This window comes from Elaeis guineensis, chromosome 12, assembly GCF_000442705.2.
Source record: "Elaeis guineensis isolate ETL-2024a chromosome 12, EG11, whole genome shotgun sequence".
NCBI classification, from domain to species: domain Eukaryota; kingdom Viridiplantae; phylum Streptophyta; class Magnoliopsida; order Arecales; family Arecaceae; genus Elaeis; species Elaeis guineensis.
Window position 1 is genome coordinate 21,281,062 of NC_026004.2, and position 13,953 is coordinate 21,295,014.

The window sequence follows — 13,953 nt, forward strand, 5'->3', positions numbered from 1 at the left end:
TTATTTTGAATTTATTATTGTAAGTTTGGGGAAATAAACCAGGAAACAGCCGCACCTGCGCATACGACCAAAATACCTAGCACGTTCTGTCACACCAATAAAGCCTCTGGAATCTAAAATATTAAAAGCATGAGAAGCCTTCAGAAGCTGATCGTACCTAACAGATTGTAAAGCAAAAGCCAACTTTAAAATCCTTTAACAAAAGACCTACAATCAAACAGCTTTTGGACAAGAATAAGGCAATAATAAGGAATTTCAACTCTAAGCATACGCAGGAATTGGAAGTCCAAGTGATAACAAGGAGCGAGCTTCTTCCTCAAAATCTTCAAAGTGCTTTTGAATATTATTAACATTTGCATGCTCCAAATAATATGCACTCATCTCCTTCCTGCATCACAAAAAAGCCAACATTCTTCTTGTGACTCTACATGTCTATGAGTATCCCACATGTCACTTCTTACTTGACAAGGCAATAACTATTACAAGTCACGTCCCCAATAAAACATGGGGCACCATGATTCCAAGGTTAAATATGGTTGAAATATTCCACACCAAAAAGATATGGATATCAAGGAAAATTTTCAGCATAAATGGAAGTAAACATGAACTCCAAATACAAGCAAATACATTTTGATCTGCAACATCTAAAGACAATAGCTTATAACCAAATTGTAAAGAAAAGGAAACATAGCAATATAGCATACTTGCAACAGCTTCCAGCTTCACACAAAAAATGCAAGGAAAATTAACATCTTAAATGGCTAGCATTAAGGTGGTTCAGTGCCATTCATCAAGACAACAGGAATAAATTAGTCAAGTAAAAAAATAAAAACATATTACCTAATTCGTAAACAGAAAATACAATAAGCAGGAAAAAAACAGAGCTGTAACTTGAGCCCCGCCCCCACAACAACCACCCTTTTATTATTTTTCTCTCACATTGTTATTATGAAGTTCATTTTTTCTTTCTTTTTTATATAACATGGATCAACATCCCCTCACAGGAGTAGGGAGCCAGCTATTGCAACATGCTAGTTGGACACTTGCTTAGATTGATTTCCCTGAAATGGACTTTAGGTTCAATCATAGTTCATATGTCAATTTGGAATCTCTGTACATTCACTTATCTATCCATCCATGCTAGCACACATTTATACATGTTGCATGTAGATAGATGTAACCATGGTTTGTCGTGCCATTGCATACCATTCAAAATGGGGCATACCATACCAGTGCCGAACCAATATGCTGTCTCGTACCATACCGACACTTAGTACGCTGTCTCATCCCGTACCAACCTGTGTACCAACACTATAATAGCGAACCTTGGATGTGACTGTGTAGTATAAACTTCTATGTGCAAAATTTAATTTCCACAACTTGCACAAAATCAAACAGGTGCACGAAAATGCTTTTGAACTAAAACCCCAATGGCGCCTGTGCATAGATGCACACATACATTTAATCTTGGAATCAATTCTAAGGCCCTCTTTGTTTTCAAGGAAAGTACACAACAACTCAAAAAAACAACCCTTGTGCTGTGTTACAAGGTTTTGCGTCCCAATGGAACAGGGGGCATCCCGACCGTCCTGTTCTGTTCCTATGAGAAAACGAGATTGGGATAGGGTTGGGACTCCGAAACCCATCCACATGGGAAGAAAAGAAGAAAGAGGATAGAAAGAAAGGAAAGATGACGAAAAGGAAAAAATGAAAGAAAAGAAGAAGAAGAAAAATGAAAGAAAAAAAGGAAAGGAGAAGAAAAAGAAAAGCAAGGAAAAAAGGAAGAAGAGAAACAAAGAAGAAGAAAAAGTAAGAAAGAAAGGAAGGAAGGGAAAATTAAAAAAAGAAAAAGAAAAAAGAAAGGAAAGAAAGGAAGGCAGAAGAAAAAAAAAGAAAAAAGAAAAGAAGAAAAGAAGAAAAAAAGAAAAAAAGAAAAAAAAAGAAAAAAAGAAAGAAAGAAAAGAAGAAGGGAAGAGAGATGGAGGATATCTAACAAATCAGATAACTGGAACTACTATCGGGACAGGACAGGACAGTGGGACATCCCGTTCCATGGGGAAATCAGGACACCTCCATCTATGAGATTTAAAACCTTGCTATGTTATACCTCCAAGCAGCCATTTTTGTTTTAGAATAAGGGAAGTTGGTGGAGGGACAAAAAAGAGGATGCAAAAAAAATTTTACTCACTTGTCCCACTTAACATGAACAAATATACCATGGTAAAGTAACAGAACATATTTATTGCACAGTTTACCCTCCATTTTGGACTCAAATTATTCTATACATTCCACAAAACATCAATAAGGACCTAAGTTTTGACACAAAACTGATCCTTCAGAAAAGGGATGATCAGTATCTCCGTTATATCAGCAACGACATAATGCATACCTTGTTAAAGGAGAATATGTAAATTTTGTTGGCCCAAGGATATAGGTTTTAACTTTTAAAGAATTTACAAAGAACCAATTCAAACAGATGTGTGATTGGTGAATTTCATTGGTTTATCACCATCAAGGACGACCAAAAAAAAAAGTTCATATTAGTCATGTCTGACATCGCTCATTACTCAATATTGACCCAGTTACCTTCTATGATTGGTATCAACTATCTAGGGATCTGATAATATTGCCAGCAAAAGATATCAAAGTCACAAAATACAAACTTGTATAGGCTTGTCTAAAAAGAAACTATGGAAGCAAGATAAGCAACATAAATGCTTGAGAAGTGAATTTTCAGTAAGTCACTTACTCATTCTCCAAAAATAGCTCCCCATATGTAATGCCATCAGCGTACTGAATTTTCTTGAAATGATCCACCCCCTGCCAAGCATGTCTAGATCAAAGTAAGGTCAGCCCTTTCAAAGGTGGTATACAAGATACGGAGAGAATCTATTGTTGTTTTTGACTAACAAATCTAACCTGAAGTAACATGAGGATCCGTTCAAGACCATAAGTAATTTCCACAGAAATAGGCATCAGTTGAAGACTTCCAGCCTGAAGAGAATAAAGATAATCGACAAATGGCATTATTCAAAAATTTAATACATCCCCTGCAAGCTTGACCATGCACACCATGCTCTCACTCTTAAAGTTTAAAATTAACAAGAAGATAAAGGATGACATTTTATATCTTCATAACAAAATTAGCAATTGCATTTCCAAGAAGAACTACATGCATTGAAATGACAATATCTGGGAATGCCAGGGTTTCTGAAAGCAACTCATAAATGAGTAAAAATATGATGAAAGTGGAAAAAATCTTAGTCTAAAGAAAAATAAGGCTGAAGATGGATATAACTAAAAAGGGAAGATGATACTGCAACCACTGGCAAGTAAGACTTTAACCGACTTAACAGGCTAATAAACCTGCTGAAAGTATGTGAACTGCGTAATTTCCATCCCATCCATCCATACTTCCCAGCCCAATCCCCAAGCTCCAAGAACCTATTAACATTGGAACAAAGAAAAGGGAAAAGTTAAACATAACCAAACATCTGCCAGCCACCCATCTTGCTCCATCAAAGATAGTTTATTTCTATGATTTCATGCATTCAACAACTAGATTAGCAGACAGAAGTTTAATAGATGAAATCATTAACAGAATTCTAATCTAATCTGCACTAGATTATTAGCAAAATTCCAAAAACAAAAAATACAAAGATCAGGCAAACAAACCAAATAAGTCAGAAGACCTTACCGGACTTTCCCAATTGTCCTCCACGAAACGGATGTCATGTTCATAAACATTAATTCCTGAGATGCAAAAGAAGCACAGGAAGTATTTAACCAGCAAAAGAACATGCACTTCAGAAAATAATATGGTTGCTTAACGTGAAATCAGAACTTCCTGACTAAATTATATTCTCATAACCTATACGATGCTTCCGAATAATTTTGTATAGTTTATCAACAATGGATGTTGATAGTTGTCAAAGTTGAATATCTGGATATCAATGCCATACCAGATAAAAATGAGATGATAATCTAGGGAAAATAATAGCATAGGACATAATTTTTGTTGATGGTTGGCAGTTAAGTCATTCATTGTCTTTAATTGGAGATCTAGAGAAGTTCATATAGAATGAAGCAAACATTACGACCGCAATCAAATACAAATGAAACAAGAACATTGACCTAAATTAGCATGGAACTAGTAACTAAATAAACAATGAATAAATTTTTGCCAATTACTTGGTAGTTAGGTTGTTCATTATGTTCAGCAGCAAATATGAAGCCGTGACAAAGAACTCACAAAAAGGATTGACTATCCAATCTCATGGCACCTTGGCTCCCCACACCCCCCCCCCAAAAGAAAAAAAAAAAAAAAAGACCTTTTGTGGAAGCATAAAGACAAACCAATTTCAGTGTTTTTTCTTTTAATATACTTCAATCATACTAGTTACACAATTAATATTTTTAAGTTGTTCGTATTTAATTTCACCTCAAAGTCTGTTTGAAAGCAAAACCAAAACAACCACCAAAATTAGCATTTCATAAATTACAAGTGCTTGGCTAAACTTGTCATTTGAAACAGTGAGAAAACATGCCTAAAAGCCTGATTTACCCAACAATGACGAGTGCACAATCCAGAAATTTGGGTAACCACATCAGACTTAGTTATGAGAGGACCAAAAGTCAAAGCCCTAGAATAAGTCTTGACAAGCCAAAGAGCAGAAAACATCCAGGCCAAACTCCAAATTCAGCTTTGACAGCCAAACTTTAAGTTAAAAACAAATTCTCCTACTTTAGATGAGTAAATTAAGTGGTGCTATGGAAAAAATTGTTAGCCACAACCATTGGCATATATCACTGATAATGGGAAAAAGGTAAATCCTTGTATCAAATATATATACAGATATTGTTCAATGAGAACCCGTTTTTTTATGTCCTTCATTCGTAGTCTCAAACCAAAAGTCCAAAATAAGGAGTTAATGAATAGTGTCATTCAATGAGGCCATGTTCATCAAAGGGTCATATTCCATCTTTCACAAAATGGTTCCTACCATCAAAGTGAGTCTCCTAAATTAGGCATTGGGACTTAAAATAGCAAAATTATGGGAACCATACTTCCAAGATTTATTATTGAAAGAACTCGTTAATTACATTTTATAAAAGATACAGCAGATTAAGGACTTCAGCTTATAATAAATGATGCCTTCAAAGGATCATGCATGTAAAGAAACATGGTACAGATCAAGGATCGCGTGTTCTAATGCTTATTATCCTAACTCCTAAGTCTCTCATCTTCAAGATCTCAATGAAGTTACTTAAGTCTTCAAATCTGCAAAGTGTGGAAAATGATTCAAGGGTCGAAGTCTGCACAAAGCCTTCGTAAAAGTCTTGATATGGTTCTCTTCTCCAGTCACTTTGCCCATGGCCACTATTCTCTATTACAGTTCAAAGGTGGCTACCAGATTTTTTAACAATAACTTAGAATTTGTTACAGAAGGTTATCATAGGTTATCAATCAATGATAACTTGACAAAGGAGGTAGTTATGGTGACATTGGTGAGGTACTTAAAAGAAGTTAATGCACCTTTATTGCATGGCAGATGCTCAAAGTTGCAAACAAAGTTGTAATCGATGTTAGAAAAAATGTGAAAAGGCATCTATCATTGCCAAGGATCTTCATTACACATGAAGAAGTCAATGGAGATATGAAGCTCGTCGACAATGTGGAGACTAGAGATGTCAAACTCATTAGCGATGTAGAGACTATAGACAAGGTTGCTGAAGATAAAGATACAATTAAATGCAAATGCCTACTTTTAAGAGTTCATCCTAGATATGGAAGTTATAGACAAAAATGAGGGATTCATCATGGATATGATGCTAGTGTAAGAAGTTGTCAAAGACGTCGATTGTGGATGGTTGTTGAAGACTTGGCTCGCAAACAAGATCATCAAAGATGTTAGATTGCATTAACAAAAAAAAATTATTAAAGGCATTCACATGGCTAGGATCATTAAAGATGTTTGTACTTTGTTGCAGAAGAAGCTATCAGAGACATTGGCTGCAATGGAAATTTGTTAATGTCATCGGCTGAGATCAAGACTATAGTTGAAGCTGTAGAGTCAAGTGAAGAAAACAGATAGAGTAACCTAGATATTAATAGTGAACAAGACCATTGAATGTATAATTGCAGTTGAATTCATCAAAGACATTGGGCATCATTGAAACATCAATCATGGTTGACAACGCTAATGAAGTTGTCAAGGACAAACATTATGGATGAAATGTTCATTGCAGATATATGTAAACAATGTTTTCAAAGGCATCGATCGGAGAGATTGTAAAAGGATCATGGATAAGACTATTGAAGACATTAACTTTAGGTGAAGTTATTGAATATGTTAACATAAGGACATGGCAAGTGTAGATCACGGAAAAGTAATTTAAGACATGGTGATGCTCAAAGTTGTCAGAGGCGTCAACTTTAAAGTGTCACTGAAAATAGTAGTCTTAAACAAAGTCAATCTTGATTACTATAAGCAAGGCAGCAATGCAAAGGTTGAAAAATTCGCTCCCATCCAAGTTGACATTGTAGGATTCATGAACCACCAATTATCATATAACTTGTAGTATCTTTCTAGAAGCAGTGTAGATGACAATGTTACTTCTTTAAGTATACGACTATTCTCTTTAATGTCCAAGATAGAACTCAAATTTAACCATGTTGCAATTTTATCCTGATCATGCAATCTAGCTTGATCATGACCTTAAATGGACGATATGACATTGTGATGCTTTCAAGATGTTAGCTAGACTCAAAATAGGCATATTTTGATGTCTATAATTACTTACCTAAGATGTCGAAATAAAGAACTTTCAACAACAATGCTAAAATTGCACAAGCAGCAACTTGTGCTATCACTCCAGTGACTAGTAATTGTAAATTCACATGTCAATTTTAAATGTCTCCATGATTTTCTTCAGATAAAATAACTGGTATGCATATTAAATAAGATCTTACCTAATGCAGAAAGGCTACCGATAAATAGATCTTGTGAATTTCCACGATCAGGCTTTAAAATGACCTGAAGGCAGGATTAAAATGTTAATCACTACTTTTTGAAAAGGCCAAATTACTAAAACTTGACAAGCAGCTATGTTTCAAGTAGCCTTCAAGATATCATGACTACCTGAAATTGAGTATGGCGTTGAAGCCTATTAGGGTTGTCCCCATAACGGCTGTCATCAGGTCGTATGCTAGGTTCCACATACCTTTCAATAAAATCCTTGATGTTAATGATAATAATGAATATCAGAAGCTTGAATGTAATACATGAAGCATTTCAATGTATTATAGCCACAAGAGAGATATACCACCATATAGAAAATGCATTATATCTATTTAATAGCAATTCATTTCCAACAGCTCTCTTTCATTAAATGTAGATGAGTATAGTGGGACCATATGGGTGAAATGTTGGTCTCATGCCTACATGCGAACGGTGAGGGTTGATGTTAGGTTGATAACCAATTATAAGAAGCATGTCATACTATGATATGGATCCAGTTTGATGTTTGCAAATGTTCAAGCACTCAGGAGTCCCTGATAAGAAATGTTTGGCAAATGAGAATCCATAAAGCCAAGGCCAGATAGTTGGGACAAGGGTTGATGATTATGGCTATGGCTAGCTCTCCCTCACAGCATATTAACTTCCTGTAGCTAAGAGTAGCCTTTGCTAGTTAAAAGTTATGCCACAATGCCATCAACTAGCTATTCCTAATCCACGCATATGGTTGGACATGCCATGGACAAATAATTGCATAGGATGGATTGGAAAATGTTGAGACTTCAAATACTGGTACTGGAATTTGTACCAATTTTTGGCTGATTCTGTGTATTGACACAGCGTGTATTGGTGCCAGAATCCTGATGGAACAGTAAGGTATTATTCATATCATCCCATTCCAATGATATTTGAAAGCTTGGAAAAGGCATTTAGCTAATGTCAGAGGCTGAATATTAGTCACAGAAGCAAATGCTAGCCCAGGAGTAGATTCAAGCATTGGTGTAGGGAAGTATCTCTCTTATAAATTGTCTAATAAGTAAGCAGGTGGCAGGACAAGTTTCCAAGGGGATCTCATATATAAAATTTATTTGGTAAATTTGCATGACCTTAGAATCAACATACTGGAAGAAAGGGAAATAAATTGATAGACTTCCTTGCACAATGTGCAACTTTTGTACTAGTATGCAATATTTTGTCCCAACTCAATCACAAATTAAATCAAAGGAAATCTTGGACTAGTAATGGCACCATGTGCATATAAGCCTTTTCGTAGGTCCATGCTAATTATTTACACTAGGATATATAAAACTGGTAAGAAGAATAGTATTGGTCGGTACCATGTACATATAAGCCTTTTAGTAGGTCCATGCCAATTATTTATACCAAGATCCACAAAACCAATACCGAGAACCATATCGGATACCAGTTCAGTATAGTACGACATGAATCCCATACCAAGACAGGCTTTCAATACTTCTTCTAACTCCCAGCCATGATACCGCCCCTAAACTAGGCGATATGGATCCGTACAAAGGGGTTCTGCTTGGTTCAAATTGTTATGAACCAATTTGGCTCATTTACCAAATCTAACCTCGACCACTACATCATGGTACCATTTGTATGAGTTAATGTGGCAGACCTTGATTTGTACAATTATCTTTTAGCATTAACAGAGAATTTTAAAGCCCCTAAAAAAAGGGATTATGTGGATTCAAAAAAATTAGGGAAAAGGTGCATATAAAGTTAACTAACCTTTATAAGACCTGAAGAAAGCTAATGCTGTGAAATGATTAATGGAATTTGACTCTGAACTGGTAATAGAGTCCTTCGATGTTACATATAGTTCACCTGGTAGAATCTTTAGAACAATGCCATAATCAAGCATTGTGTAAAATACTATGCCATGCAACATGTGGAAGTCTTCTGTTTTACAAGCACAAATAACCTTCCCTTTCCTCCCACAATTATATCTTAGATGTCACATATTAATGAGTTATTATTCAAGTATAAAAGATGAGAAAATGTATGGTATTCTGACATTTATCTGAAAGATGGATGAAACGATATGTGCATCCTTATTGGACAAATAACAGTAAATTTAGGAATCATAGGAAGCCACTGGCAGAAAGGAATGAGAACAATGAGATTACATGGTCACTAAAACTGGAGAATACAAGACCTAGGCACAAGAAAGCACTCTAGTGCCTATGCCAGAGTCAAATTGGAGGAGCATCTAAAACTAATTGGATAGAACCTGTAAGGGGATAAAGAAGAGAAAGGCTTGTTGCCTGTGCTGCCTATGGTTCAGCCTTTTGATACAAAATATCAAGTAGAATTCAATAACATGACTGAACAGATCCTTAAGACTTTTATGATTAGCACAGTAGTATGATTTAGAATTTACATCTTTTAACCGCGACCACTTCAATAGCGCTTAACTTCATGCAGACGTTACAAGCTAGTATCGTTGTACTTCTATGACATCTCTTCTACAACAAAGGAAAAACAAAAGCATTCATGAAAAGGCAAGGTAGTTTACAACCAAGTGTTAGTTAAGGTGTCCAATTAAAAGCTAGAGCACAACTGGTGCAATGCATATAAAAAATTCATGGGGAGGAAAGAAAAAAAATTCTTTTCACAAAGGATAAGCATGGAATGCATAACTAAATCACAAAAATGTAATAATTTGCATGCCAAATCATACTTACGCAACATTCCATGGTTCTGGACCTAATACCCTTAAGAATGTCAGAGGATTCATAGTCCCAGCTCCAACCTGATAGACCAACAATGTTGTAGCCATTTTATTTTAAAAGAACCAGATATACTGAAGGAAAGCTGTTACAAGTAAATAACAAGACCAGATTCTGTCATGTTTTTCCAGAAACCAGTCATTTACATTAAAGAACCACTATTTAGTGACGCAACAGGCAAACTCATCTTCAAACATGTCTCCATGGCCCATGCAAGTAAATGCAACAAAATTGATCAATCTCATACCCACAGAAAAGTCAAATGTAAAACTGTGCCTTTCATGCACATAAGCATACCATGCTTGCATGCCTTGCCATGCTTGCAGATAGGCAAGCACAATTGTTTCTTCATTTTTCCAAAAGAAAATAGAGGACAACTATGAGATATTACAAGAAACAAAAGAAAACAGAAAACATTACCTCTGTATTGCTACACTGCATTACAGCACATCCAACAGAAGCCCAGTACTCCTGCAGCATAATACTTACAATCTTAGGCAAGCAATGTAGCATATGAAGCTGGAACACTTAATTGAAGACAATTAGTAAGAGGAGAATATATTTTTTTGTTGCCAATCAAAAAATGGCCTTAGTGCCATTAAACATATTTAGCTTGTCGGTGCAGACTTTCCTTCCAAAATCATCATAATGGGATCACCGCACTGCATTTTCCATCACAACTCAAGAAAGAACTTGCAAGAATCCGGGAAAAATCAGAGAAAGTGAAGTGGATTCTTGCAGATCAACATCACAAATATATCCTCAAACATCATAAAAGTTGAAACTTTTCTTGGCCGATTGCACAGAATCGATCTGCCGAAGCTTATCATGTGATTAGAAACACCCCATTCAACGCAAAAGACATCGCAAGAACTGAAATTTAGACAAGATAGCAGCGCACCTGGAGTCGCTGAATGGCCTGCTGGAACGTAAGGACAGAAACCTTGCTGCCAGAGTCCGAAACATAGGACTGAGGATGGGGAACCGCGGAGGTGATCGCAGCGGAGACTCCATTTTTGGAGGATGGAAACGAGGCGCGGCTGGGGGAGGGCTTGCGCCGACTGCTAGGTTTTGGCCTCCAGGCGCCGAATAGGGGGGAGCGAGCTCCTCCGTGGGAAGTAATGGCGGGGAGAGAGAAGGAGAAGGAGAGGAGAGCCATGGGAGGAGAGGAGAGGAGGACGGGAGGAGAAAGGGATAAGGCGAAGGCGGGAATAAAAGGACTGGGGCAGGCGGCTCGCAGAAACTTTTAAGCCTTCTGGCTGAAGGCCACCCGGCAGACGGTGGTTTATAGCGTGGGTTAAAATAACGGCCGCTAAAATGCTGTAAGGGCTGCCATCTAAGCATATGACGGCCGTTATTTGGATGAAATAATGATAATTATTTAATATTTTGTATTGTGCATCTAATGAACATTTTGATGTCAAAACAGCATAGATTCTATCAGCTGTTGCAAAATAGTTTATTAATTAGGTTGGTCATGACTTAAGCAAATAATGATGTCGTTTTCATTATTAATCAATATTTTTTAATGAAAAACTTTCGAAAAGCACGATCATTTTCATTTAATATCTTTTGAGTTTAAAAGATTATAAACAGATCCTTAAAGTTAGTTAAATTGTTCAATTTAATTGCTTACCACATCTAGTATCCAATACCATTAAAACACCATCATAAAAGATAATTTCATCCTTATCATTACTATGTGATATTTAATATCCGATGATTTGCTCAATAGCAAAACACCTTCGTTCCCCTCTCTATATTTGACAGCTCAAGAACCTCCTCATGCAACTCCTTTCCCTCTAAGCCTACCATCTACTAAATCTACTCCCACCTCCTATCATCTCCAATTGCTCTTCAAGTCAGATCATCAGGTCTCTATTCCTGTTCTCAACCCTCCTCACTCCCACCACCTCCTCATTTTTCAATATCTCCACCTCTTTGAACCCCAAGAATGTCCACTACTCTACTCCTACCCCGCCTCTTATTTAGAACCTCAAAAACTCTCCATTTACATCAAAATCCATATCCTCATTTGCACCCTCAGCTCCCTCGAGTTTGGTATTTCCATGATCTCCCTTCTCTCCTCCACCATGCCCGACCTCGACCTTATTGAGTCTCCAAAAGGCTCCTTTTAAGATTGCTGCAACCTTTACCAAATCACCTTCTCTTCCCTCAAGAAGTTCACCTCCACCCTCCTTCACTCCTCTTCTATTTCCACAGTGATACAACACCAGTGACGCAAAACAAAACATCATATTTCATCTGAATAGAAACACTTTATTTCTAAAGTTCCAGATATTTAGAGGTTAAATTTGGCACTTTTAAGTTTAAATCCAACAATATGTCCCCCATCTACATCAACCTCCACATCATCATCTCCTTCCACTCCCTCCTTTCTCTCGCATCATTGACTTGCTCTTCTTTATCATTATATCCTTCCTCGATATCACCACCCACTCCATATTGAAGGTCTCAAGGTGTGCAATATCATCATTATCATTAATTGCAAGTAGGTTGGCCATGAGAAACTCACTATCTAAGGCTTCCACCCATCTACACACTCATTATGCTTCGACATCCTTTGAGTGCTTGTTGCCCATGAAAAGTTTTCTAAAGAGAAAGTGTTAAGTAGAGGTAGGCATCAGGCCATCGGCCCCGACCCAGCATGAACTGGAATGTGCGTGGCATGGCCTACCAAGTACTGTAGCCTGTGGGGTTTGGTAGCCCGTGGCCCAGGCCTGGCACAGTACGGCTCTTCAGGGCCTGGGGCACGGCTCGCATGCCAGCCCATATGGGCCGTGCCAAGGTAATGACATGGCCCATTTACCACGAAGTATTTTTAAAATTTTTATTTTAAAAAATAATTTTTATAAAATAAAATAGGTTAGAGACTTGGGGGATAAATAAAAAAATAGGAGATATTAAATTTTTTTTGTAAAAATAAAAACCACCTTGTAATGGTGAAAGATTTGGCATGGACTTCTATCAGTTTATTGGACAAAAGAGGGAGGGGGGCTAGGCCTGACCTCTAGAATATAATGAGAGAGAGAGAAGGAAATAAAGATAACTCACCTCAACAAATAAAAAATAAAAAGATATAATTTTAAGAAATTAAGAATTGAAAGCAAATCTTACTAATTATCTGTGTCGTTTGTGTCGTTCTCATTATCAGATCCATTATCATGTTCTTCTCTGTCCTGAAATTTCACCTCCGTATCCAGCCAATCTTTGAAACAAGCAACATCTCAACTGTCTCACTCATCATTCTGCTCTTCTTTTCATTCAGAACATGCCGACATGCACTAAAAAGCTGATTTCGATGCTATTGTAGACATCAACACAGCTAAAACATCATATGCAATTGCAAACATAACAAGATATTGATTTTTTACACTTTTTCACTAGGCCAACACATCAAGATTTTCTATTTGATTTTCGTCTAATACAGAAGAGATTTTATTTCATAAATAAAATTCTAATTCGTTGCTTAAAGATGAAGAAGATGCATATGAATGTCTTCTATGTACAAAAAATGAGAAAATAGATGATGAACAAAAGATACTAAAAGTGGATTGTGAAGATGATGTGGACTGTCTAGATCCATGAATCTTTTTATCATATAATACAAAAATATCATAAAGTAGATGAGTTACTTCAACTTTAGATACTTTGAAATTTATGATTCATATATTTATCAATTTTATCAAGTAAAATATATACGCCACTTAATTTGATCCGTAGATCAAATACAGTAGCTAAGTTATGCATGGAACATACCACATCTCAATACTGATTCCATTTAGTTTTTATTTCATGAATAATGGATATTAAAACATCATCACATCTATATTATATAAATTGACCATAAATTATATATACTTGTTGTAAAAATGTACAAGAGGTTGGAAAATAAACACTAGAAAGAGTACTTATAGCATTATAAAAACTAACTAAAAATTTTTCTAATTTTTTTTTTCTCAATCAGTTTCAGTCAAAATAAAGCCTAATCTATGATCATTTATATATGTACTTAATAAATTTTTATATGGATATGCATCATGAATCATTATATATATAGAATTTCAATGGATAACTACATCAAGTTTAATTTTTTTGAAATATTTACCATGGTTTAGACACAATTGTTTAAATTCTTCTAATCGTAAACTTAAAGATTG

General features: G+C 36.1%; 1 protein-coding gene across 4 annotated transcripts in view; it reads right to left on the minus strand.

Moving 5' to 3' along the window:
- Positions 1 to 11,025, minus strand: part of LOC105054750 (glycine--tRNA ligase, chloroplastic/mitochondrial 2) — a 52,890-nt gene extending 41,865 nt beyond the window's left edge. Inside the window, exons 1-11 of one of the 4 annotated variants that reach the window (XR_003802216.2) lie at positions 10,674 to 11,024; positions 10,193 to 10,243; positions 9,728 to 9,795; positions 7,143 to 7,224; positions 6,974 to 7,037; positions 3,698 to 3,753; positions 3,367 to 3,444; positions 2,920 to 2,994; positions 2,750 to 2,820; positions 272 to 388; positions 56 to 157 (exon numbers count right to left, since the gene is read on the minus strand). Coding sequence is in view for 2 of the 4 variants with exons in the window: in XM_029267506.2 (XP_029123339.1) it covers positions 56 to 157; positions 272 to 388; positions 2,750 to 2,820; positions 2,920 to 2,994; positions 3,367 to 3,444; positions 3,698 to 3,753; positions 6,974 to 7,037; positions 7,143 to 7,224; positions 9,728 to 9,795; positions 10,193 to 10,243; positions 10,674 to 10,931 (1,022 nt within the window). In the remaining 2 variants the exon portion in view is untranslated. Of the gene's footprint in view, positions 1 to 55; positions 158 to 271; positions 389 to 2,749; positions 2,821 to 2,919; positions 2,995 to 3,366; positions 3,445 to 3,697; positions 3,754 to 6,973; positions 7,038 to 7,142; positions 7,225 to 9,727; positions 9,796 to 10,192; positions 10,244 to 10,673 lie in introns of all 4 variants that reach the window. The other 3 variants (XR_012135742.1, XM_029267506.2, XM_010936337.4) reach the window with 3 other exon arrangements.
- Positions 11,026 to 13,953: the final 2,928 nt, after the last annotated feature.